General features: G+C 54.7%; 3 protein-coding genes across 11 annotated transcripts; all 3 read left to right on the top strand.

Moving 5' to 3' along the window:
- On the top strand, positions 1-13,165 carry CLIP3 (CAP-Gly domain containing linker protein 3). Its single transcript, XM_035023702.1, has 14 exons — positions 1-1,134; positions 1,460-1,684; positions 4,862-5,001; positions 5,086-5,179; positions 5,391-5,552; positions 5,911-6,029; positions 6,526-6,762; positions 9,090-9,225; positions 9,351-9,479; positions 10,127-10,270; positions 10,361-10,484; positions 10,688-10,752; positions 11,147-11,219; positions 11,614-13,165. Exons 2-14 carry the CDS (start codon positions 1,519-1,521, stop codon positions 11,666-11,668), a joined length of 1,644 nt encoding a protein of 547 aa, XP_034879593.1. The 5' UTR covers positions 1-1,134; positions 1,460-1,518; the 3' UTR covers positions 11,669-13,165.
- Positions 13,166-13,616: 451 nt separating this feature from the next.
- ALKBH6 (alkB homolog 6) lies at positions 13,617-19,310 on the top strand. 8 transcript variants are annotated; one of them, XM_035023799.1, is made up of 7 exons: positions 13,617-13,679; positions 14,425-14,503; positions 14,805-14,873; positions 16,877-16,937; positions 17,297-17,448; positions 17,653-17,769; positions 18,820-19,310. In XM_035023799.1, the coding sequence occupies exons 1-7, from the start codon at positions 13,636-13,638 to the stop codon at positions 19,093-19,095; spliced, it is 798 nt and encodes a 265-aa protein (XP_034879690.1). In that variant the 5' UTR covers positions 13,617-13,635; the 3' UTR covers positions 19,096-19,310. The 8 variants fall into 8 exon arrangements, with proteins under 8 accessions (XP_034879690.1, XP_034879692.1, XP_034879696.1 ...); XM_035023801.1 differs by having other exon boundaries at positions 18,832-19,310; XM_035023797.1 differs by lacking the exon at positions 13,617-13,679 and adding an exon at positions 13,687-14,308.
- Positions 19,311-19,674: 364 nt separating this feature from the next.
- Positions 19,675-23,506, top strand: SYNE4 (spectrin repeat containing nuclear envelope family member 4). Of its 2 annotated transcripts, XM_035023779.1 has the most exons (8): positions 19,675-19,802; positions 19,994-20,144; positions 20,600-20,743; positions 20,958-21,152; positions 21,225-21,480; positions 22,337-22,434; positions 23,143-23,198; positions 23,302-23,506. In XM_035023779.1, exons 1-8 carry the CDS (start codon positions 19,675-19,677, stop codon positions 23,477-23,479), a joined length of 1,206 nt encoding a protein of 401 aa, XP_034879670.1. In that variant the 3' UTR covers positions 23,480-23,506. The 2 variants fall into 2 exon arrangements, with proteins under 2 accessions (XP_034879670.1, XP_034879671.1); XM_035023780.1 differs by lacking the exons at positions 20,600-20,743; positions 20,958-21,152.
- The last annotated feature ends 1,398 nt before the right edge of the window (positions 23,507-24,904 follow it).

The following is a 24,904-nucleotide window of genomic DNA, read 5'->3' on the forward strand; positions in this document are numbered from 1 at the left end:
TCCCTGTGGCTGCATTATAGGGAGCAAGTTGCGGGGGGGAGAACAGGGAAGAGGCTGCTGTCATAGTCCAGGTGGGAGAGGATGACGGAAAGACCAGGATGAGGGCCTGCGTGTGGGGTGAGGGGGTGAGGGACAAAATTCTGGAAGGAATATTTTGGAGATGGAACTTACCAGCCCTGACCATTAGAAGGATGAAGGGTGGAAGGCAAAGTCACCCAGTCCTCTTTGGGCTGGGGTTGTGGGCAGTGCAGGCCACAGCCAGGCAGGCGTGACAGCCAAACCAAGATGAAGGAGCCAGGAAGGCCTGGACCCTGGGCTGGCTCCAGGTCTTCTTGGGGGATATTCAGGTTTGGAGAGGTTCATTGGCAGCTCTGCCCCTAGACACTGCTACAGCCATGTAGCATGGTGATTAAAAACCCAGACTCTGCAGCCAGGCTGTCTGGTTTCAAGTCTTAGCTCCATTACCTATTTGCTGTGTGCCCTTGGGCAACTGGCTTAACCTCTCTGAGCCTGGTAAGTTCTCTGTGAGCACTCTGTGATGATAACCACGATGACTGATGACCAAAGAGGATGAAAGGAGTCTACAAAATCATCCCTCTGAGACACCCTTTATATGCGGTGAGCATGGAGAAGGGGTTAGGTCTGAGACCTCAGAGAGAGAAAACATCATCACCACCACACCAAGACCCCTGCCCTAACTGGCCTGGTTTGCGGGCCTGCGGGAAGCCTCCATCCCAGGGGTATGCACAAAATAGAACTGGGCCCGCTTTCCCATTCCTCTCCTTTTGCCCTTGTTTCTGCTTCATCTCTCTCTGTTTTGATGCCTCACATCCTTTTTCGTGACCATCTCTTCTTTCTCTCCCCATCCTCCGTGTCTCTCCCCTTCCCGACGCTGCCTCAAGTCTTTTCATCAAAGCGAGGAGCCTCCCAGTATCTCCGCCCCCGCGCCTGGTTGGGGGTAACATTGCGCATGCGCCGTCTGCGCCCCTCCCTCTCCACCCCCATCCCCTGTCGGCGTCTGGGCCTCGTCCCCTTCTGTCTCTCTCTGCTCCCCCATCACTTCCCCGGACACTGACACCCCATTACTCCAGTCTCCCCAGTCTCAGCTTTGGTCTTCAGCCCCATCCGCCCCAGGTAAGATGGGTAGAGGGGAGGCCCGCGGAGAAGGGGAGGGGCGAAGCATCCTGCCTCCCGAGATAAACAAACCCGGGGAGGGGGCGGCCTAGACTGAGGAGCCTGACGCGGGAGGAGAAGAATGGGGGGCTGGACCTGGGGGAAGTGCTAGGCGCTGGGCCCACATACCAGGGTCCTCTGAGGGGTAATGGTCGTCGCTATGATTACCCAAAATCCAGAGCTGGGGGCGTGGGAGCCACTGGGGGCCTTGGAGCTTCTGGGAGCTTTTGGGGGCTTAGACCCTGGACCCTGTGAGGCGCTCTCTATAACTGACCGCTGTCTCCAGGATTTGCCTGAAAGCCGCCCCCAACTCTGCACCCACCCCCCGGAGGACCATTGAAGACTATGACTAAGACAGATCCCGCTCCGATGGCCCCTCCACTCCGGGGGGAGGAAGAAGAAGAGGAGGAGGAGGAGGAGCTGGTCCCCGAGGCCCCCAGCCCCACCCAGGAGCGCCGGCAGAAGCCTGTTGTGCACCCCTCAGCACCTGCCCCCCTCCCCAAGGACTACGGTAACCACCCTCCCCACCCTGCAATTTGGTCTGGAGCCTTGGGTGGCCAGGGAGGTTGGGCTGAGCTCTGCTGGTGATTCTGGGGGCTTTGAAAGTGGTCCAGGGGAGTCTTGGCCCTTGGACCCCCCCTTCATTAATTTATTCATTCATCCGTTGGAGAATGCAATTGGAATATCCTAATCTTTGATTCATGACACATCATTCAGTCATTCAACAAACATTTGCTGAAAGCCTGTCATGGACCTGGCTCTATGCTAGGAGCTTGGAGCAAAGCATGGAGCCACACAGACCCAGTCTTTGCCCTGAGAGAACTTACAGGCCTCAATGACAACTTACACAGATATAATATAAATATATAATTACAAGACATGATGAGAATTGTGTTTGCCAAGAATCGGATGCTGCAGGAGCTTTTTAAGACATGGTTTCCATGAGGAGGTAGCATTTGAGGAAGACCCAAGAATGAATTGGGGTTTAACGAGGGAAAGGGCCAGGGGAAGGGAATACCCAGAGAGATAACTGCAGGAGTAAAGGCTCTGAGGTAGGAAGTTGTGGAGCAGGGAGGATGGCCTCTTGGAGAACCTGAAAGTGTCTAATCATTCACCAAGCATATTTATCCATTGCTACTACTCTGTGGCAAGCCTTATTCTGGGTGACAGATTTAATGGTGAGTGATCCAAGCATGATCCCTGTTCTCAGGAGGGAGCAAGTAATAGTTAAATCTGAAAAGTTCAGATGGAGTGAATGCTATGGAAGAAATAAAAGAAATAAAAGAGGGACATATAATAGGGGGGCAGCACCTTGAGATGGAGTGGTCAGAGTGGGTCTTTCTGATTATGGTGGCATTTAGGCTGAAGCCCAGAGCATGAGGAGGAATCAGCTGTAGGAGAGCTGGAGAAAGATAGTTCCTGGCTGTGAGCACCAATTGCAAAAGCCTGAGGCAGGAACAGAAGACCATCCTGGAGCTGTAGTTAGGGAGTGATGGGAGTTGAGGTGAGGGTTTGGCAATGACTAGATCTTGGAGGGCCTTAGGGGCTACTGTGAGGACGTTGAATAAGTGTGATGAAGAGAGAGCAGTTGGTAGGGAGATACTTAAAAGCAGTGGAGTGGTGGATCTGATTTATATTTTTGATTTATATATATATATTTTAAAGATTTTATTTATTTACTTGAGAGAGAGAATGAGAGACAGCACGAGAGGGAAGAGGGTCAGAGGGAGAAGCAGACCCCCCGCTGAGCAGGGAGCCCGATGTGGGACTCGATCCAGGGACTCCAGGATCCATGACCTGAGCCGAAGGCAGTCGCTTAACCAACTGAGCCACCCAGGCGCCCTTGATTTATATTTTTAAAAGTTCCCTCTGGCTACTGGATACAGAGGGTGGAGGGGGCTTTTAGAAGATGTTGGCTGGGAATCCCCAGCAGCTGTAAGTTCAGAAACTAGACACCAGGTTCAAAGAGCTGGCATCGCTAGGATAGGGCAGGAGGGATGGCCTCTGTGGCCATATCACCCGCTAGAGGTGGGTCAGAGAGGCTCCAAGTTGAGCTCAGTCTGATAGAAAAATAAGAACGTTATCTGGGTGTCAGGTGCAGGGAATCCATGCCAGGAAACTGGAAATCTCATTTGGAAATGTAGCTATATGTGGCTGGGGCCTGTGGCCTGGTGGGAAGTCAGAGGGTGTAGGCTGCTCCCTGTGCCCCACCCCCACCTCCCTCAGAATCTTGCTTGTAGAACAAGGAGGGTTTGGTCACAGAACATGAAGGAATCTGGAAATGTGGTCTAGGAGAGAGAGAGGGCTAAGGTGGACTCGTTGAAGAATTTGTGTATTTGTGTATTAAATGTGTGCAATTAATTCAGCAGACATTGATTGAGCACCTACTGCATGCCAGCTGCGACGGTGGGCCTTGGGGGGCAGGGAGTGAGCAGACAGCACGGAAGCATAGTCCTTACATCCTAGTGAGGGAGACACGTGAGAGAGGAAAAGAGGAAAAAAGAGGGAAGAAGAGAAACAGGAAAAGAGGAAGGGAGAACGGGAAGGAAGGAGCAAACAAGTTAATGTTAAGTAGTGGGATATGCTGTGATTAAAGAAAGAATAAAGGGCCCGGGATGGAGAAGGGCACAGGCGCTGATTTACACAGGGTAGTCTGGGGAGGCCTCCCTGAAGAGGTGACATTGGAGTAAAGCCTGCAAAGCCCCGAGAAGGCTTGGGGAAAACACTGTCCCAGGCAAGCAAAACAGCAAGTGCAAAGCCACTGAGACAGGAATTTGCCTGGTGTGTTGGGAGGACAGAAGGAGTCAGTGTGGCTGGGTGAGAGGGAGAGGGCAGAGAACAGACAAGGCCAGTTTGTGCAGGGCTTGTGGGCTGCGGGGAGGACAGTGGTCAGTACTTGGGAGTGTGTCGGGGGAAGCCAGGGCCAGGTCCTGAGCCAAGGAGGGCTGTGACGTGACTGGGGTTCCAAAAGGAGCACACAGGCTGATTTCTGGAAACGCGGTGTCTGTGGCCCTTTCCCGGGCTGTGTGACATCCAGGTGTTCATTTCCTCGTTCATTCATTACGCGCAGAGCTCCTGCCTCGGGCCAGGCCCTGTGCCGAGTGTTGACAATACTACAGAGAGCACCAGTCATCAGAGCCTGGTCGGGGGAGATGCAAGTTCCTCTAGACTCCCACCCTGGCTGGCTGCAGGTTGGATCCTGCGCATGGGTACATTTTAATGTGTACTGCACGGTATTTGAAAAATGGAGATTTTTCTTAAAAACCAGGTTTTTCTGGCCTTTTTACTTGGGATTTAGCCAAACTGTGCCCATTCTGAGCCAGGGTCGTAGTACGCTAGAGCAGTGACCCCCCCCCAGGGCCCAACCCCCCGGGTGGGGGGCACGTGCAGACTCAAAATACCGCACTCCTTCCACACTCTTGTTTCAAGGAGTGGAGTTTGCTGCTCTGTAGGATTGTTGGATCTTCCAACTTTGCAAGACACCTGAGGCATCCAGAGTTTGATGTGAAACCTCCTGATCTTGAAGCCTCATGCTGGCCACAGAGAAAATGTCTGTGGCTCATGCACCATATGGTTTGAGACCATGCATTAGAGGATCTTAAAGGCAAAGGCCTAGAGCTGCCCTGCCTCAGGATGGAAAGAGGGGGTCAGCTTGCCTGGGGTGACTTTGGACCTCTTACTACCCTAGCCTTCACATTCTTCGATCCCAATGACCCGGCGTGCCAGGAGATTCTCTTTGACCCCCAGACCACCATCCCTGAACTGTTCGCCATTGTGCGCCAGTGGGTGCCCCAAGTCCAACACAAGATCGACGTCATCGGCAATGAGGTAAGATACTTGGGAAGCCAGGGAGGGAGAGGATAGGGTCCCTCACATGTTTGGGTAAACCTCTCTGGACCCCGGTTCTCCCAGATTCTGCGTCGAGGCTGCCACGTGAATGATCGTGATGGGCTGACCGACATGACACTGCTCCACTATGCGTGCAAGGCTGGGGCCCACGGAGTTGGTAAGGTCCAAACCCCCAAAGCATGAGCCCCTGCACCTAGGCCCCCAGACTGGACACCCTCAAAACCACTCAGAATCCCGGCCTTCAGACCGCCACCCTGAATCCACAGCCTAAGATGCCAAAGCGCGGTCCCTGAGGCCCAGGGCCTTCCCCATGCCTTGGGCCCAGGCTCTGGAGGAGGGGACGCAAGTTGAGCTGGGCTGTTGCGCAGGGGACCCCGCTGCGGCCGTGCGCCTTTCACAGCAGCTGCTGACGTTGGGAGCTGATGTAACGCTGCGCAGCCGCTGGACCAACATGAACGCGCTTCATTACGCTGCCTACTTCGATGTGCCCGACCTGGTGCGCGTGCTGCTGAAGGGCGCACGGCCAAGAGGTGAGTGGGAGGGTCTGGGCTGGGAGGGGATGGGACCCAGGCTAAGGAGGAGGCTGGAAGCAGGAGGAGGGTGTGTTTGGGGGAGGAGGTGGGGGAAGGGTGAGGGGACCGGGATCCGAGGAGATAGTGGTAGGTTGGAGGCAAGAGGTGTGGGAGACGGGGCCCAGACATCCGTGACCCATCCCCAGGGCTGAGCAGGAACTGGTTGGGAGGGGCGGGGCTCTGCATGCGAGGCTATGGGAGGCACTGGGGCCTGCGGGTTGTGAGATGGACTTGGGGAGGCTGTAAGGTGGTGTTGGGGGGCCAGGCGGGGTGCTGAGGCCACTCATCCGGAACCCTCCTCTCGCCCACAACCCAGTGGTGAACTCCACGTGCAGTGACTTCAACCACGGCTCAGCCCTACACATCGCTGCCTCCAACCTGTGCCTGGGTGCAGCCAAATGTTTGCTGGAGCATGGTGCCAACCCGGCGCTGCGGGTACTACACCCCTGGCCCAGCCCCCAGTGTCTCCCTTCTCCTTCCTTCTCCACCCTTTCCAGCCAGCAGAGGATGAGGGGGGCCAGGACCACTTGCGTTTCTGGAAGCTCATTACAAAAATCATTTGTACATTCAACAAATGAAGTGATAGCTGGTATTTACCATCACATGGTCTCATTGCAGGCTTGGGATCTCCCAGGGCACGGCTTCCCTAAGATCATGACCCAGAGACTGAAGTGTGACCTTCATTCCCTTGGCTCCACCCCTAGTTCCACCCTCAATTACTTGGGATCCCTAGCCTTAGGTTGAGGGTGGATTTCCTGGGGGACATGGTCTATACCTCAGTGCCTCACCCCTTCTTATTCCCATGTTGGCCTAGGGTCTGACCTAGTTCTACCATGGCTTTACCTAGACTGGGGTCTCTGGGAGCATGGGCTCAGCGGAGGTTCAGCCTGTGCCCCGAGTCCTCACTTCCTTTCTTCCCATTGGCCCCCAGAACCGAAAGGGACAGGTGCCAGCGGAGGTGGTCCCAGACCCCATGGACATGTCCCTGGATAAGGCAGAGGCAGCATTGGTGGCCAAGGAGCTGCGAACCCTGCTGGAGGAGGCTGTGCCGCTCTCCTGTGCCCTCCCCAAGGTCACGCTACCCAACTATGACAACGTCCCGGGCAATCTCATGCTCAGTGCACTGGGCCTGCGCCTGGGAGACCGCGTGCTGCTGGATGGCCAGAAGGTCAGAGACTGGGGAAAGGTGGGGAGGGCAGGCCTCCATGCCTCAGAGCTGGGTCCTTGGACAGAGTGTAGACCCTCTCCTTTGGCCACCCACCCTCCCAATCATTCCCACAGTTGTTCTGTGAGTGCTTCCTTTGTGCCCCACCCTGGGCTGAGCTCTCGGTCCAGGGAGGGAAGACAGATCTGTCACCTGACAGGGACAGCCCATAATAGTCATGGCTGTCACCAGGAAGCACAAGCAGAGTGATCAGTGCAGCTCTGCACCTGTGAGTTCCCCTGGGCCTTGTGGGCCCCAGTCAGGGCCCACCTCTGCTCCCAGAGTGGTCAGTACTTTGGGGAAAAAAAGGACAGGTCAGAATGATCAGGGGTATGATGGGACGAATGCACCCCCTTGAAGATAAGGAGGGATGAGCCAGGAAAAGAAAAGGAGAAGGGGGGGTCCCACGTAGGAGGAGCAGGTACAAATGCCCAGAGGGCAGAGAGAATCTTTATTCATCCAGGTATTCCAGCTTTGATTTCTTTATCTGGTGTCCCTCAGGCTCCATGCTGGACCCAGGCTGCCCTTGGAAATTAAGGGCTGTGTGAGCCCAGACCCACTCTTGTGGAGCTTTTTCTCTGATGAAGGAGACGCAGCCAGTCAAGTAAACCCATCGTTAAAATAATTTCTGGTAGCAGCAAGGGCTTTGAAAACCATTAAATGCTTGAATTTAGGGGCGCCTGGCTGGCTCAGTCAGTAGAGCATGTGACTCTCGATCTCAAGGTCGTGAATCTGAGTTGGACGTTGAGATTACTTTAAAAAAAATTTTTTTAGCTTAAAAAAATGTTTGGATTTAGTAAATTGCCTCTGGCTGAGGACATGTGCAGTCAGTTTTGGAGCTGGGGTGTTCCAAAGGCTTCTGTGAGGAGCTGATGTCTGAGCTGAGCTGAGAGGGGAAGGAGCTCACCTGCAACAACATGGAGGCAGAGGAAACAGCAGGTACAGAGGCCAAGAGGAGGTAAGGGGTAGCGTGACAGGAAGGTGAAGTGGAAAGGTCAGCAGGAGCTGGATCACACCCGACCTGCAAGCCACTGGAAGGAATCTGAATTTCGTTGCTTGTACAGTGAGAAATCGTAAAAGTCACATTGTGTTTCCTGATCAAGGGTTCTGCACGCATCAGCCCCACCTGTAACACCTTCTGTACCTGAACTAATCCATGTGACAATTCTGAAAGCAAAATGGGTTGACTCTCCCCATTTTACAACCCAGAAGACTATAAGAGGCTCAGAGAGGTGAAACCTTTTGTTTGAAGATAAGAACAATAATAACAGTCTTCCCCTTAGAGAAACAGCATAACACAGTGGTCACACGCTCAGGCAGATCTCAGCTTTGCTGCTTTCCAGCTGCAGGGCCTGGGGCCACTGATTCTACCTCTCGGGGTATCAGTTTCTTCATCTCTAAAATGGAGCTAATAACAGTACCCACCTCAGGTAGTTGTATGAAGCTCAAATTAATTAAAATCCGGAAAACCCTTAGAATAGGGCTTAGTGTATCTCAAGAGCTCTGTGTATCGCAGGTCCTATTCTGATCCCAACACCAATCCTCCAAAGCAGGCACTATTAATTCACCCATTTTATAGACAAGGAACTGGGGCTTGGAGAGTGAAGCAGCCTCACACGATGATCATAGCCATAACCACTGAGGGCTCACAGCAACTAAGTGAATTTACATATATTGCAGATGTTTCAACCAGCCAACCAGCCTATGAAGTGCTTTGCTATCTCCATTTTACAGGTGAAACTGAGGCCTAAGAGGTCATTGGACCCAAGCCGCAAGACCATAATAATCAACACTCACTGATCCCTCACTCAGCACCAGGCCCTGTTCTGAGGCTCTGACAGCCCTGTCCAATAGCCCTTTCCATCTGTGAGGATGGAAATACTCTGTGTCTGTATTGCCCAATAAAATACCCGTAAGTCACGTGTGGCTATTGAGCACTTGAAATGTGGTGAGTGCAACCAGGGAAATTAAATTTTAATTTAATTTCAGTTCATTTAAATTGTTATATGTGGCTAATGCCTGTTTACTGCACTGAACAGGGCAGTTCTATAACCATCCTATAAGGTAGGTGTGACTTCTGTTCCCATATCATAGATGAGGACACAGAGGCACAGTGAAGTTAAGTCATACAGCCAGTAAATGGTGATGTCCAAACCGATTTGAGCTTAGGGCTCCCTCATCCACTCTCCATGCTGCTTGTGTGCCAGTGATCTATCGTGGTCTCTCAAGGACCGCCCCCCCCCCCCCCCCCCCCCCCCGCCTCCAAACCATATCCTCCCTTGTTTCCTCAGACGGGCACACTTCGGTTCTGCGGGACCACGGAGTTCGCCAGTGGCCAGTGGGTGGGCGTGGAGCTGGATGAACCTGAGGGCAAGAATGATGGCAGTGTTGGGGGTGTCCGGTATTTCATCTGCCCCCCCAAGCAGGGTCAGTCCCACCTGGGGCTCAAAAGGGGTGGTGGTGGGGTCCCCTCAGTAGTTCTGATGCTGGTGATGGGGGTGGGCAGAGGGCAGAGGCTTGGACCACTCCCAGAGCAGGCTCTGTCCCCCCAGGTCTCTTTGCCTCTGTGTCCAAGATCTCCAAGGTAGTGGATGCACCCCCCTCATCCGTCACCTCCACACCTCGGACTCCTCGGATGGACTTTTCCCGTGTCACTGGCAAAGGCCGCAGGGAACACAAAGGTCAGAGGGGGAGCCTTCTGGGTGAGGAAGGTGAGGCAAGCCAATTTGAGATATTCAGTGGGTAACCCAGCTTCAGTGACGCAGTTTCTCCTCAGGCCCAAACTCCTGTGTCAGAGGACAATCTTTGAGTTCTTCACTTCTATGACTCCGTTTCTCCTTTGACTTAGTACTGGCCCCACACCCAGTTCTTCAAAGGATCTGTAGGTTCTCTGCCTTCTATGACTTAGTCTCCCCTCAGGTCAAAGGTTTTCCCCCAGTTTTAGGGAAGCATCTGTGGGGTTCCTGGCTTTAGTGACTTGATTTACCTTCACACCCAACTCCTTCCTTCATTTTAAAAGGATAATTTCTGGGCTTCTGACTTCTGTGACTCAGTTTTTCCTTTGGCCCAAATAACCTCAGCTTTGAGAAAGGATTTTGGGGTTCTCCAGGTTCTTGACTCAATTTCCCCTCAGGCCTAACACCCCCCCCCCATTTTCTGGCAGTTGAGATTGTTTCAAGCCCAAAGCCCTCTTGGTTCTGGGGAAGGCTCTAGAGTTCCTGATTGGAGTTAGGACAGAATTTCTATCTTGGGTCTTTCTGGGTGGCATGGGGTCCCCAGGGCTGGCATCTGGGGACCCCACTCCCTTCTCCTGTACCCTTTACTCCAGGCAAAAAGAAGCCCCCGTCATCCCCATCTCTGGGCAGCCTGCAACAGCGGGAGGGAGCCAAGGCTGAGGTTGGAGACCAAGTCCTTGTTGCGGGCCAGAAGCAAGGGATTGTGCGCTTCTATGGGAAGACAGACTTTGCCCCCGGTGAGGACAGTGATCTGGCGGGGCGGGGGGGGGGGGGGGGGGGGGGGCGCAGGCAAGACCTTGAGACAGCCTGACACCCCGCTGCTGCAGGTTACTGGTATGGCATTGAGCTAGACCAGCCCACTGGCAAGCATGATGGCTCTGTCTTCGGTGTCCGGTACTTCACCTGCCCCCCACGGCATGGAGTCTTTGCACCAGCATCCCGAATTCAGAGGTGAGCCCAAACACCAACCCCAACCCAGGGCACCTCCCAGAACCCTGACTGCCCACCCCTCTCAGGTGTCTCTTCCTCTTGGACCAGGAGGACAGTGTGGCTACCCACCTCCACACTCTAGCTCTTTCTGTGTAGGTCCTGTGGGTTCAGCTCTCCTGGCCTCTCATGACTCTGACCCCTCCACTCTTCTCATGTCTCCCCAGGATTGGTGGATCCACTGACCCCCCTGGGGACAATGTCGGAGCCAAAAAAGTGCATCAAGTGACAAGTGAGCTGGGGCTGGGGTGTAGGAGGTAGAGGAGGGGTGAGGGTTTGGGGATAGGAGGAAGGGTCATGGGTTCTCAGGTATATGCTGGTGACAGAATCTCCAGTACTTAACAGGAGACACAGGGTCCAGGAAAATGATGAGACAGGATCCCAAAGAGGATAAGTGCTATGGGGGGTAGGGTATGGGGATGTTAACGACAAGGCTCTGGGCAGGCACCGGGGACATACGTAGGTATGGGGGGATACAGGGAATATTACTGACATGAAATCCAGATGGGTATTGAAATGTGGGGTCCAGGTGGGTATTGGGGACATGGATAAGTATCAATGACAAGGAGTCTGGTTGGGTATTGAGGGTCTGTCATCCCCTCACCCAAACCTTGCGCCCCCTTCAGTGACACAACCCAAACGCACTTTCACGACAGTCCGGACCCCAAAGGACATCGCATCAGAGAACTCCATCTCCAGGTGGGTAGCCAACCCTTGGCCCACCTCCTGTGGGATGTTCAGGAGAGGTTGCACAAGGCCATTGGACATAGGGATCTGGACTTCTGGTTGGGGCTGGAAATAGAGGTTAGGAAAACTTGTGACTAGTCAGCTTACCCAGAAATGGTTTTTAGGGAGTGAGGTCCCACACTGAATTCTGGTGTCTTCCACTCTTACGGGGCAGGTAGAGGAGGCAGAACACTTTCCACTTCACAGGAGCCTGAGAAGGCATAGGCCAGGCAGGTAGAGACAGAATCCAGAAAGGCCGAATCCCAGACACTTGGGGAGGAGCAGGGGTGGGGGTGGGGTGGGGTGATTAATCCAGATGTTCCCGTATCCTGCATCAAGGTGTGACAGATGTGATTCTCCTTTCCAGGTTGCTCTTCTGCTGCTGGTTTCCCTGGATGCTGAGGGCGGAGATGCAGTCTTAGAGGCCTGGCTACCTGATAGAGCATCAAAGAGTCCCCTCTAGCATCTCCTGACACAAGGAGCCCCCGAGTCACCCTGAGATAGAGATTCCCAGTAACACATCCAGAATAGAGACCCCCATTAGCCAGCCCTCGATCACTGAGGCCCCATTAACAGAGTCCCTCATGATAACCCCCAAATACAGACCCCATGGTACCCAGAAAGAGATTCCCTGAGTGTAGCACCTTCAGGCTAGTCCCTGTCCCCAACCCCCAGAGCAGACCCCCCAGTAACGTATTTCCACATCACCTCAAATGATGGTGACCTCTACATCATGCTCCAGAGCAGAACATTCCTGAGTCATTCATCACTGGATCAGAACCCTCCCCCATAACAAAGACCCCCCACCCCCCATCAAATCCCTTTGAAATAAACACAGGTCATACCTCCAGAGCAACAGAGTAACAACTACATTTAACATCAGTTCCCTCAAGATGTTGTGACCCCCATGGTCACCCCAAAAGCTTACACTGCAATCAAAGACACCCTACATTAACAAATCCCTGCTCTTACCCCTCAAGAAGAGACCCACATTAACTAGCCCACTCTCACCCCCAATTTACAGACACCAAAACAGTCCTGGAAGTGCTAATTACAGGACCCCTAAGTCTTCCTACCCTCTGCGCCCTCAAGAAACCCCCAGTGCCTTGTATGAAGCCCACCCCACACGGCCCACAGCCCCTGTGCTGGCCAGGCTCCCAGAAAATTCTCTATTTTTTAAGTAATGACTTCCCCCTTTGGGGGACCCCAAAATTTGGAGGCCCCATTCTGGGACTCTGGGGATCCCAAACCCCAGAGTACATGTCCCAAATTCCCCTGTGCCCCCAAGTCCTACAGCCCCTAGAGGACCCTAAGGCCCTAACTCCCAGGATCCTCAAATCATGGAATCCCCAAATCCCCAGGGAATCCCAAATTTAAAAATTCAATCCCAAGCCCCCAGGAAACCCCAATCATGGAGGTCCTTGTGCCTGGGATGGAGGAGACTGCAGTCAGGATATGCATCCCGGGCTCCCAGGGCACCTCAAGCCCTATTCATAGGCACCAGGAGACCCCAAACAGGAATTCTCATCCCTGGAAACCAGAGCACTTCAATGCCGAGTCGATGGATCTCAAGATACCCAAATGCAAAGAGTCCCAGCCCCCAGGGAACCCCAAATCCTAAAGCCTCCATCTCTAATACATGAAGGGCCCCAAGGCCTTGAGGGGATCCCAAATCCTGGACCCCCTATTTCAATCTACGTTCTGGTCACAGGTCCAAAACACCAAATGAGTCACTGGCCCCAAAGGACCTCACAGCACCCGGGCCAGACCAGCAGCCTGAGGGAGAACCTAAAGGCCCAGGGGGTCTAGGGTGGACCTGGGGCCCTGACCAGCAAGGACAGCTCACGACTGCCCCTTCACTGCATGTCCCCAAACTCAGCATGACCCCTATCCCCTTCAATAAAGACGTTTCTATGGCTTGTCTGCGTCAGGTCAGTGTTTGGGGAGTTGTGGGCTTGCCTCTGGACCCTTGCCGGGGGAGGACGAGAGAGGAAGTCCTTCCTTCAGTCTAGCTTCCCTGTGGAACGGGCACGGAATGATTTAGCCTGCGGGAAGTCGTTCTAACAGACTTGTCTCCTTCCGGCGGCCTCCCTTCCCATCTGGCCCCTTTCAAGGCTACCCCTCCCATCTGCGGCCCGTTCCGCAGTGAGAACTGGCAGGGTCCTGGAGCCTGATTGGTCGGTGCCTGATGAAGACCCGTCTCCGAAGGATCCCCAGTGGCTCAGGGGCCAGGAGGTGCAGCCTATCACTGAAAGAGGGCGAAGGGGCGGGGCAATATTGGGTGAGAGCGCCGATTGGGTGGAAGGCGGACGCTTAGAACCTTTGAGAGTTCCCGTTGGTCTGAGGAAACCTGCGTCGGGAACGTGGGGCGGAAGTGGCTGGGACGGGAATGGGGGTGTTTAACTCGGGTGCTGGAGGGGACACTGGTGGACGGTCAGTTTTGGGGTGGCTGGGGATGGAGATGGGGGTCCGAGAGGGCTGAGAATGGGGACCTGAGGAAGCTCAGATGGGAGTCCAGGGAAGCTCAGTGTGGAATTCTAGGAGACTCGGGGTTGGGAGTCTAAGGGGTTCAGGTAGGGAAGAAGGTTGGAGAGGAGTCAGGCTCCGGACTGAAGGCCCAAGGTTGCTGCGGGGAAGGGGCTCTCGGGAGGAGAAGTGTGAAAGGGGCCGGAATGGGAAGATCTGAGGAGACTCAGATTGGGGGCACATGGGTGTTGAGAATGGGGCATCTGAAAGGGTTTGAGGCGGGAAGAGGGTGCGTGGTGACTTTGAATATTGTTAGACAGCCAGACTCATGGTTGCTTGGTAACCTGATGTTGTTAGGATGGGATCTCAAACTGTTTGAAGGGGCTTTGGGTGCAGCCATGGAAGCTATGCGTGGAACTCTTGAGAATGGCTCCCAGTGAGGTCAGAGGATGTTCTCTGTGAGAGGCTTAAGAGGGCAAAAATGTGTGTAGTTTGATGGGCCGTTGTGGATGGAGTTTGGGGCAGTGGGTCAGCGTTCTGGGTGCACTGTGCCGGGTGGCTTTTGAGATGCTGAGGACTCGGGTTTTAGAAACCAAGTAAGTTTCCCTGTAGGGCTGAGGTGAGGCCCTGGCCCTTGATAAAGCAGAAAATAGGATCATAGCCTGAGGGTGGGAGGCTTGGTGACTTCAGAGTGTCCTCCCCTCTCCCACAGGACTGGGTGCATGGAGTTGGTGTCGATGGAGGATCAGGACGCCAGGGTTCCAGCCCTGGAACCATTCAGGGTGGAGCAGGTTGTCAGGACTGGGGGTGCAGAGGGTGAAGGTGGGGACTAGAGGGTGGGAGATAAGAGTGGGGATAATGACTCCTGCATCTGTGGGCTGGGACTGCTCCCTCCCTCCAAATTCCTTCTTACCCTCAGGATATAGCCCCACCCTCATCCCCACTTCCCACCCCCAAAACGGACATTAGTCCTTTGAGGTCAGGCCCTGGCCTGTCTGGGAACATCCGGAGCCTCTTTCAGAGTCTGCTCAGTGATACTAGGGCTCCTGTGTAGGTCTAAGGGCTGCACGTTCAGGGGGCTCTCTATCCTAGGCACCACCTATAATCTACTATGTCCCTGACTTCATCTCCAAGGAAGAGGAAGAGTATTTGCTTCGACAGGTAACCCCAGCACCTTTCTGGTTTGTTTTTCCCTCCTTCCCAGATCCCTCCCCAAACCCTCGGTTCTGTGTGAGAGAGCCTAAGGCTGCAGTGAAGATCCTGGCAGGAAGGAGAGTGCCACCCAGCACCCATCCCTCATCTTCCCTATTTCTCTCGCAGGACCTGCTGGGGCCTGTCAGAAAGAGCCTTTCCCAGGAGGCTTAGGGGAAACCAAAGTGATTCTTAGAAAGGTAGTTATTACGCAGCTCAGACTCCCTGTGCCCAGTCCAGCCTCCCAAACAGATGAAATTGCTAGAAACAGATTCCTTATGCTAGAAACAAGGAAGTTACAAACCTCCTGCCCTCTGTGCTGAGGTAGCTCAATCCTGCTATCATAGAGAAAAGGGGGTTATAAACATAGGCTGAGATAGCCCAGTTTGGGCCCTTGAGGTTGGGGGAATTAAGAATTTGCAGTTTCAGATTTCTTTGCTGACATAACCCAGGCATGAGAATGCTACAGGGTAAACTCTTCCCTCTGCTGAGATAGCTCAGCATAGACCCAGCCAGAGTCTTGGTAACAAGGTCACCAAGCACGGATCATCTGTGCTGAGATGGCCCAGTATTCTGTATTCTATTCTTAAGGTTTGGGGAAAAAAGAATTTACAAAGCTCAGAGCTTTTGCAGCCTCAGACTTTAATTACAGAGCACAGATCTTCCTTATGCCATCCCAAGTAGTCTTGTCAAGTTGAGTTCCAGGAGTAAGTTAGCAACAGAACACAGACTCTTTTTTTTTTTTTTTTAAGAGAGGGAGAGAGAGAATCTCAAGCAGACTCCCCGCTGAGCGTGGAGACTGACGCAGGACTCCATCTCAGGACCCTGAGATCGTGACCTGAGCCAAGATCAAGAGTCAGATGCTTAACCGACTGAGCCACCCAGGCACCCCACAGAACACAGACTCTTGTGCTGAGGTAGCCCATTCCAGCCCCATAACTGTGAAAGGAATGAGGAGATTATCGAGTAGATTACAGACTTCTTGGAGATTGCCCATTCTAGACTCTTGGGATCTTGGCAGCAGAGAATTTTCAAAGTACTCTCTTTGCTATGCTGAGATAGCCCAGCCTAGCACATTTCCTCCCCCAGGTGATAGGAACAAAGAGGTTCCAGAAGTCAGGCTGTGCCGAGATAGCCCACGATTCAGGAAATTACAGAGGGCACACTATTTGCTGGGTTAAAAGAGTCCAGTCCATGGAGGGTATTATGTTGAGTGAAATAAGTCAAACAGAGAAAGACATGTGTCATATGATCTCACTGATACGAGGAATTCTTAATTGCAGGAAACAAACTGAGGGTTGCTGGAGTGGGGGGTGGGGTGGGAGGGATGGGGTGACTGGGTGATAGACACTGGGGAGGGTATGTGCTCTGGTAAGCGCTGTGAGTTGTGCAAGACTGTTGAATCTCAGATCTGTACCTCTGAAACAAATAATGCAATATATGTTAAGAAAAAAAAAAGAAGAAGAAGAAGGTAGTGGGAGGGGAAGAATGAAGCAGGGAAATTTGGAGGGGTAGACGAACCATGAGAGACGATGGACTCTGAAAAACAAACTGAGGGTTCTAGAGGGGAGGGGGGTGGGAGGATGGGTTAGCCTGGTGATGGGTATTGAGGAGGGCACATTCTGCATGGAGCGCTGGGTGTTATGCACAAACAATGAATCATGGAACACTTCATCTAAAACTAATGATGTAATGTATGGGGATTAACATAAGAATAAAAAAAAAAAAAGTCCAGTCCAGCCCAGAGCTCTGAGTAGATTCAGACCACGATTGTGTAGCTCTGGTTCCTTTCCTTGATCCTGGTAGACACAGGGGCGAGGGCAAACAACAAAATCCTGGGAACACTGTCTGAGAGAATAGTCCCACAGACTTTGAGATGACCCATTCCCATCCCAGGTAGAGGGCCTTATGTTGACCTGGGTGGGAGAATCAGAGTGGTCCTGAAAAAGGACTGACCCCTCCCCACCTCCTAGGTCTTCAATGCCCCAAAGCCAAAGTGGACCCAGCTCTCTGGGAGGAAGTTACAGAACTGGGGTAAGTGTCCCTGCCTGGGGGCATGGGCAATTTGGGGATGTAGGCTGGGGCAGGTGGCTCAGGTTGGTGACACTGGGTGGGTCCTTGAGGGTTCAAGGGGTTCCAAGGGCCAGGAGGATTCTGAGGGGTGAGCAGAGGTTCTGAGAGATGAGGGATTTCCTGATGAGTTGGGGGATATCTCAAAGTGTCCAGGGGTTTGAAGAAGTCAGGACGCCTTGGAAGCGTCGGATGGTGGTCTCCAGAGTCAGAGGTTCCCCAGGGTCAAGAGTGCTCCCAGCCACTGGGATATCCCTAATGGGGGCTGCAGGTGCCAGGGCTCCTCGGTTGGGCGTCCTCAGGACCCCATTGCCCTCTCCCAGGTGGGCTCCCCCATCCCCGGGGGATGGTTCCTGAGCGGCTTCCTCTGTGGCTCCAGCGCTACGTGGACAAAGTATCTGACCTCAGCCTTTTTGGGGGTCTCCCAGCCAACCACGTCCTTGTGAACCAGTATCTGCCTGGGGAGGGCATCATGGTAAGCACACGCCTTCGCCCCGACCCTCAGACCTCTGACCCACCATGGGGCAGGGCATTGTGTTGACCCACCTCTACTCATTAAGCAGCCACATACTCCAACCAGGCATTCACCCCCCATCCCAAGCAGGGGCACCCTCCTTGAGCCCCAGAGGGTGGGGGGTGGGGACTCCTGCCCTGTCCAGCCTTGGTGCCCACTCCCTAGCCCCACGAGGACGGGCCACTCTACTACCCGACCGTCAGCACCATCAGCCTGGGCTCCCACACCATGCTGGACCTCTACGAGCCGCGGCAGCCAAAGGATGATGACCCTGCAGAGCAGGTGGGCCCCGAGACACTGTCCCAGCCACTCGTGGGCATCCCGACATCCCACCTCCTCCAAGAGGCCCCAGGGTACCCCTGATACTCTTCCAGACACCTTTCCCCCGTCCCCTCATGGAATGCACCCACATCCTCCCAGACTCCAGCCCCATCCATTTGCAGGGTGCCCTAGAAATGATATCTGTAGACACCCCAGTGCCCTCACCTGCTAAATCGGTGCCCCGATGCCCTACGGATCCCCTGGCCCCACATGTTCAGAGTGCTCCAATAGCCCAAGGTCCATATTCCCTAAGCAGGACTCCCCAGTACTCCAACAGACACTGGTATCCTCAGATACCCCAATACCATTTACTCACGAGTGTCCCTGACGTCCTCTTAGACATCCTCTCTTTGCCCACTGCACAGGGCAGCCCAACACAGACCTCTCTGCCACTCCAGTAGTGTAGATCTGCCTTGTAGGACAACCTCACATTCTCCTTGGGGCCTCAACCCGTGACTCGCTGCTCACGGACCCCCCAGATACACCGACTCCCTTCTGTGAGGGCTGCGTGTGGTAGCAGCTTCCCTGACCTTTCTCTGAGGAATGCGCTTCGATGCCTCAGGGTTCACAGAAACTCCCCTGGACACCCTGATCCCAGCTGCTCCTTTTTCGCCCTACATGCTCCTGGATAGGCTGACACCCCCTTCTACTGTGGGTGTCCTCAAACATCCTGATGTTTGTAGACAGGCCCAGACCACACCGGCTCCTCCCCACCTCACTGCGGCCCCTTCTTCGCTTCAGCCAAGCCCTCAGTCCAGTTCCATCCAGTTTCCTAGAACTACTGAGCCCTGGGTCCAAGCTGCAGCCAAGGGACTGCTGGCCCTTGCCCCCCACCTGCGCCCACTAACCGAGTCCCGTAGGATTTCCACTCCAGAGCTTCTCCCAGGGAGCACGCTTGCCCCTCAGCCTTGGCCCCTGGGAACTCGCTGACCTACTCACCGCCCCCACCTCACCTTTAAAGTCCCCTGATCACTCTGAGCCCCTGACTTCTGGGGACCCGCTGACCTTCAGCCCGCCCCGCAGCCCCGGTCCCCGCCCCGGCCAGCTACCTCGCTGCTGCTGGAACCGCGCAGCCTGCTGGTGCTCCGAGGCACCGCCTACACGCGCTTCCTCCACGGCATCGCGGCTGCCCGCGTGGACGCGCTGGACGCCACCTCCCTGCCGCCCAATGCCGCCACCTGCCCGTCGGCGCGGCCCGGAGCCAGCCTGGTGCGGGGCACGCGCGTCTCGCTGACCATCCGCCGCGTGCCCCGCGTGCTGCGCACCGGCCTCCTGCTCGGCAAGTGAAGCCAGGCGCCCGGCCCGCTCGCATTCCCCGGCTCTGCGCCTCTTCCCTCCTGGCAGCTGCGACCCTGTGACCTTGGAACCCTGGGGCCGAGGCGGGAGACCCCCCTTCCCCCGCCGCGGGTTATTTATTTTCCCTGTAACTTGGTGGAAACTACAGGAAGAGGTTGCATTTCAAATAAACCAATAAAAATCTCTCTTTGGTCTCGGATTGGTGGGGGGGGGGGCAGATGCATGGGTTCCTGAGGGGCAGTGTCTGGGACCTTGGATGGTGTGGGCCCTGGGGTCAGATGTATGGGCCCTGAGTGGGGTTAGAATCCAGGACTCTTGGGTCAGGGTTCTATCTGGAAACCCCTTAGGTGGGATGAATGGGGTGAGCCTAGGTTCAGCTAACTGGCCTGCTCGGGAGGAAGGAGTTAAATGGTACTGCTGTCACCTGAGCTGGGCATCAGGTTACCTGTGTCCAGGTTCTGCTTGTTAGAAGGTAGAGCTGAGCCTGCTCCTGGGCCTCTGGCTGCCCAGGAGCCAGGGAAAGGACTCTCACTGGGGATCCTCACTGACTCTGTCCCCAGGCTCCCAGCTATGGCCCTGCCCCCACCTCTGGGCCCTAGACTCCCCTCAGAGCCCCTCAACCACCCCCCTGGAGCCCCTAGGGAACTGGACATTGCTGGATGTACCATCTGCCCTGCATCTGGAGAGGAGAGAATCAGGTAGGGGCTGGGGCTTTTGAAACTTGGGTCCCAAAAGGGTGGGGGCAGTAGCGGGCGCATTTTGAGGGTGAGAGGTACTGTGGCTATGATCACCTAGGGACGTGGCAGAGGGAGCTGCAGACAGGGGTGAGGTAGGGTGGATAATAGGCATCTAGGCACCCAGAGGCCTGTCAATGCTTCATACCACCCAGACCGGACCAGGCCCAGAAACTGGGGCAAGACGCCTTGGACCCTCCCCAACACTTCCAGGGTGGGTTGAGGGGCACTGAGCCTGCTGCTGGTCCCCTCAGATTGCCAACACCCTCTTCCAGTGAGGACCCAGCTGGGGGCAAACCGTGTGAGGTAAGCTGAAGTGATCCAGGCCCCCTGTGGCAGCCCCCACTTCCTCTCCCCCAGATTCTGGGGATGAGATGATGATTCTGGAAAAGCGTTGGGTATCTGTGGGGGGGGGGAGGGGATGCTCTAGAAAATGACTTACCAATCACAATAGAAGATTTTCATTATTTTAGCAACTGAGAGAGAATTATTTCATCATTGACTCTGGTACAGTCCCATTCCTTGTAGGGATATCCAGCTCCATCACCCCTCCCTGTCCAGGCCCCCAGGCCCCATATGTCCATGTTTCTAGGAGCCTTGAAAACCTGGAGGCTTTGAACTAGAGGTCTTCAGGCCTGGTTCCCCCAGGAAGGACTCCAGGTGGCAGCCACCCTGGTGCAGACCCAGAGATGGACGCTGCGACAGGAGGAGCAGCAGAGGGGTGGCCCACCGGCCCTAACTCAGTCCCCTGTATTCCCCAGCACCTCAGCTCCAGCCAGGAGGTATTGGAGGCCGAGCAGGACAGCCTAGCCCTATGCCTGTTGGGGCTGGGCCTCCGGCTGCAGGACCAAGAGCAAGGCCTGGGGCCCTGGGCATCAGCCCAGAGCAGGATGGGCCAGCTGCAGGTGGGCAGCGGGAGGCCAAGATGTGGGAGGGTGAGCAGGGCCTCAGGAGTGGGTGCCAGCTTCCTGGGCTGGGAAATGGGTCTATTCCACATGCCAGGTGTCTGGGTAGGAAAGACAAGAAGGGATGTAACTCCAGGTCCCAGATCTCTGGTGCTCCTGGTGTGTGGGGGTACGGGTGGGGGGTGGCGGGTGGTGTCTGACCTTGTATCCCCAGGCCCTCCAGGCAGACCTGCGTGGGGCAGCTGAGCGTGTAGATGCCCTGCTGGCGTTCAGTGAGGGGCTGGCACAGCGGAGTGGGCCTCGGGCCCAGGCATCGCTGGAGCAGGTCCTGAGGGCCCTCAGAGCCCACCGAGGCAGCATCTTCCGGCGACTGTGGTGGCTGGAGGCCCAGCTGGTCAGCTCTAGCCTGGTATGGCCCACCCTGGCAGGCCCCGCCCCAGGTACCAATTCCACATCCCCCATGACTCTGTCCTCTGACCAGGTATTTGAGGAGGCCAGCCCACTGGATCAGGACTTGGAAGTCGAGGGGGACTTGGACGGGCCAGGACCTGGTGGGGTCTGGGGGCCCTGGGCACCCAGTAGCTACCCCACTCCCGCAGAGTTGGAGTGGGACCCGGCAGGGGATGTTGGAGGCCTCAGGCCCTTGGGGCAAAAGACAGCCTGGACACCAGGAGCTCCCTGTGAGCTGTGTGGCCACAGAGGCCCCCAGGGCAGGGGACAAGGCCTTGAGGTGAGAGCAGGTGGGGGATACCCCCTCCCGCACAGGCACCCTTGGGACACCTCTGTGTGTCTCTTATTAGGGTACTTCTTGGTGGCTCTGTCTCTCCCTCAATCTCTCTCAGTGTCTCTTTCTCTCTTGCCGTCTCAATGTTGTCCTCCCTCCCTCCCTACCCCCCTGCCTCTCTTGGTCTCTGTGTCTTCTCTTTTCCCTCTTGTGGTCTCTGTCTGCACTTCCCCATTGCCCCCGCTCTCCCTCACTCTCCCCTCTGCAGCCACGTTAGCCTCCTTGTTCTTCATTCCAAAGTCACTCCTATCTCAAAGCCCCCAGACTCATGCCCCTTCAACTCCTCACTTCATTCCAGTCTCTCCCCAAATGTCACAAAAATTTTTTTTAACTGAGTTTTATGCCCAACGTGGGTCTTGAACTCACAACCCTGAGATCAAGAGTCACATGCTCTACCAACCAAGCCAGCCAGGCGCCCCTCCCAAATGTCACCTCTTCAGAGAGGCCTGCCCTGACTTCCAAACATGATCACTCCTTAACCTCTTTATTTCCTAACAGTACTTACCACATCTTGTCATTGTACATTTATTTATGTGTAGTCTCTCTCTGCTAGAATATAAGCTCTGTGGACACTAGGACTTTGCCTGTGTATAGATTCTAGAACAATGCCTGGCATGTAATAGACACTCATTAAATATTTGTTGAATGAATGAATAAATAATGTCTCTTTTCTCTTGGTTTCTTCGGCTCTGCCCCCTCTCTTTCTCTCTCCCTGAGATATTTTTCTTCCCCCAGAATCTCATCTCTGTGACAAGCCCATCTTGGCCCTTGCCCAACTTTGTGTCTGTCCCTAGTTCTCCAAGGACCCCACACCTCTCTTTCCCCACAGGACATGCTCATGTTGGGCTTCAACCACCGGAAACACTTGGCAGGTCACCAAAGATGTTCCCTGCTCCAGAAGTCTCAGGTGAGCAGGTCCTCAGCCAGGGCTATCACTCGGGTATCTTGATGTCAAGTGACAGAAACCTAGCCCAAATTGAATTACACAAAAGAAAGGGATGCTATTTTTTCATGTAAGTGAAAAGTCCGGGTGCTGCTGAAAAGATCTCAGGTGCTATCAGGGCTCAGTCCTTCCCTCTCTCGGGCTCTTCTTCTCCAAGGTAGTTTCCTTCTCAGCAAATGGCGGCCCCAGCAGCTAAACACTCACATCCCACTGGTTCACCCACCCAAGGAGAAGCAGAGCGCCACCAACCTACTGGCAGCAAAGTCCCAGGGCTGACTCCCACTTGGCCAGCTTGGGTCATGACCTACACCCTGAACCAATCACGGCGGCCAAGCTGATGGAGTGCTCTCATTGGCCAGATCGGGCTCACATGCCCAGTCATGGAAGTGGGGAGAGCCCGAAGGCCTGAGGGTGGGGAGGCAGGATGCCCTCCACCCCCTGCACACATCGAGCCACCGTTATCAGGAAAAGGAAGATTGGATGGAGGGCAGGCACAGATATCCACCCCACTTGGAGATATTCCAAGCCCATGTGGGTTGGGTCCTGAGGGTTCAGGGGGCGCCAGGAAAGGAGGAAAAATAAACTCAGCCCTGTAGGTCTGTAGTAGTAAGGAAGAGTCCAGACTAAGTGTTACTTCCATCCATTCTGCTGCTGGCTGCTGTCTCCCCTTAGGACAAGAAGCAAGCATCTCCCAATCTCCAGGACTTGATGTTGGAGGTAGACCCCGGGTGAGATGCCTGGGAGATGGGTCTGGGGTGGGGTGGGGGGGGGAGCAGGGCATGATCATGGTGGCAGCGCACCACGCACTTAACACTGCATTTCCCTTCACAGAGCCCCTCCTCCTGCATCCGGGCCCTCCCTGACCTTCCTCCTCCTCCTCCTCTTCCTTCTCCTGGTGGGTGCCATGTTGCTCCTGCCACCTTCAGGGAGCTCCTGCTGCTGTCCTGCCCGACTGACCAGGACACCTTACCTGGTGCTCAGCTATGTCAATGGTCCCCCCCCAATCTGAGTATGTAGCCCAGACATATGTAATAAACGGTCACTGTCAAATGATGTGTCTTAGTCCGTGTGGTCTACTGTAATAAAGTCACAGACTGGGTGGCTTAGAAACAATAGAAGTTTGTTTCTCACAGTTCTGGAGGCTGGGAAGTCCAAGATCAAGGTGCCAGCAGATTGGGTAGCCGATGAGGGCTGCTTCCTGCTTCACAGATGGTCGCCTTCTTGCTGTCTCCTTACATGACAGAAGGGGCAGGGAGCTTTCATACGGTCTCTAAATCCCTTCCATGAGGGCTCCACCATCATGACCTAATCCCTCCCTAAAGGCGTCACCTCCTAATATTATCACATTGGGGGTTAGGATTTCAGCATATGAATTTTGAGGGGGCACATTCAGACCATAGCAGAATGTGCGAAGATATTGGGTGTCTGAGTTCAGAATGTGGGATACAGCTCTGATGTCTGGACGGCCCGCTCCACAGATCCCTTTGCTTTGAGTGTACAACACAGAACGAAATCACCCCATCTTGGATCGGGGTCCCCCAGCCCCTGAAACAAAGATTCAAGCACAAGTAGTTCATTGGGGAGGTGACCCCCTAAGCAGACTGATTAGGGGCATGGGGGAAGTGAGCCAGGGAAGGCAGTTAATGAGCTGGTTGCTGGGCATCTGGGGCTCCATCCCACTAGGGACCTCTGGGAGAGTCAATGGAACACACTCAAAGTGGTTCCACCCAAAGGGTGAAGAAGTTGTGGCATTTATGTACCAGCTTCTGTGTCTCATTGGTTAGGGACTGTTCCTGGAGATGCCAACTCCCCAGCACATCCCGCCTCTCCTGCCTGTCCAGGCTCCACAGGCAGAGAGGCACAGGTGCTTGCCCCAGGAAGCTCGAAGTGTGTGCGGGAAGGATGCAGGTGACGTGGGCCAGCTGCCGACACCTGCTACAGCCCCTGTCCGGCATCCATACAGGTGCTCTGTTCAAATATTCTACATGGGGGTGGGGGCGCCATGCTGTTTGAGCATCTGCCTTCGGCTCGGGTCATGGTCTCAGGGTCCTGGGATCCAGCCCCGCATTGTGCTTCCTGCTTCACGGGGAGCCTGCTTCTCCCTCTCCCTCTACCTGCTGCTCCCCCAGCTTCTCTCTCTCTCTCCCTCTGTCAAATGAATAAATAAAATCTTAAAAAATTCTACATGGCGGTCTCCCAGACTGGGCCATCCCTGGCGTAGGACTATGAAATCCCACTTTCCCGGGGTCTTGACGACACCAAGCTGAATTGTGAGGGCTTGGTCCCGGAGTCCAGTCCTCAGCTTCAGGTGTCTGAGCTCATCCTCTCCTCGGAGTTTATGCAGTCAGGACAAGAGGAACAGGACCAGACTGAAGAACAGAGGCAGGAGCCCTGTGCCAGGCTCCTGGATGTGCACTAAACACACGTCCCTTCT

This window comes from Mirounga leonina, unplaced genomic scaffold (genome assembly GCF_011800145.1).
Source record: "Mirounga leonina isolate KUSES-001 unplaced genomic scaffold, KU_Mleo_1.0 Mir_177, whole genome shotgun sequence".
Classification (NCBI taxonomy): Eukaryota; Metazoa; Chordata; class Mammalia; order Carnivora; family Phocidae; genus Mirounga; species Mirounga leonina.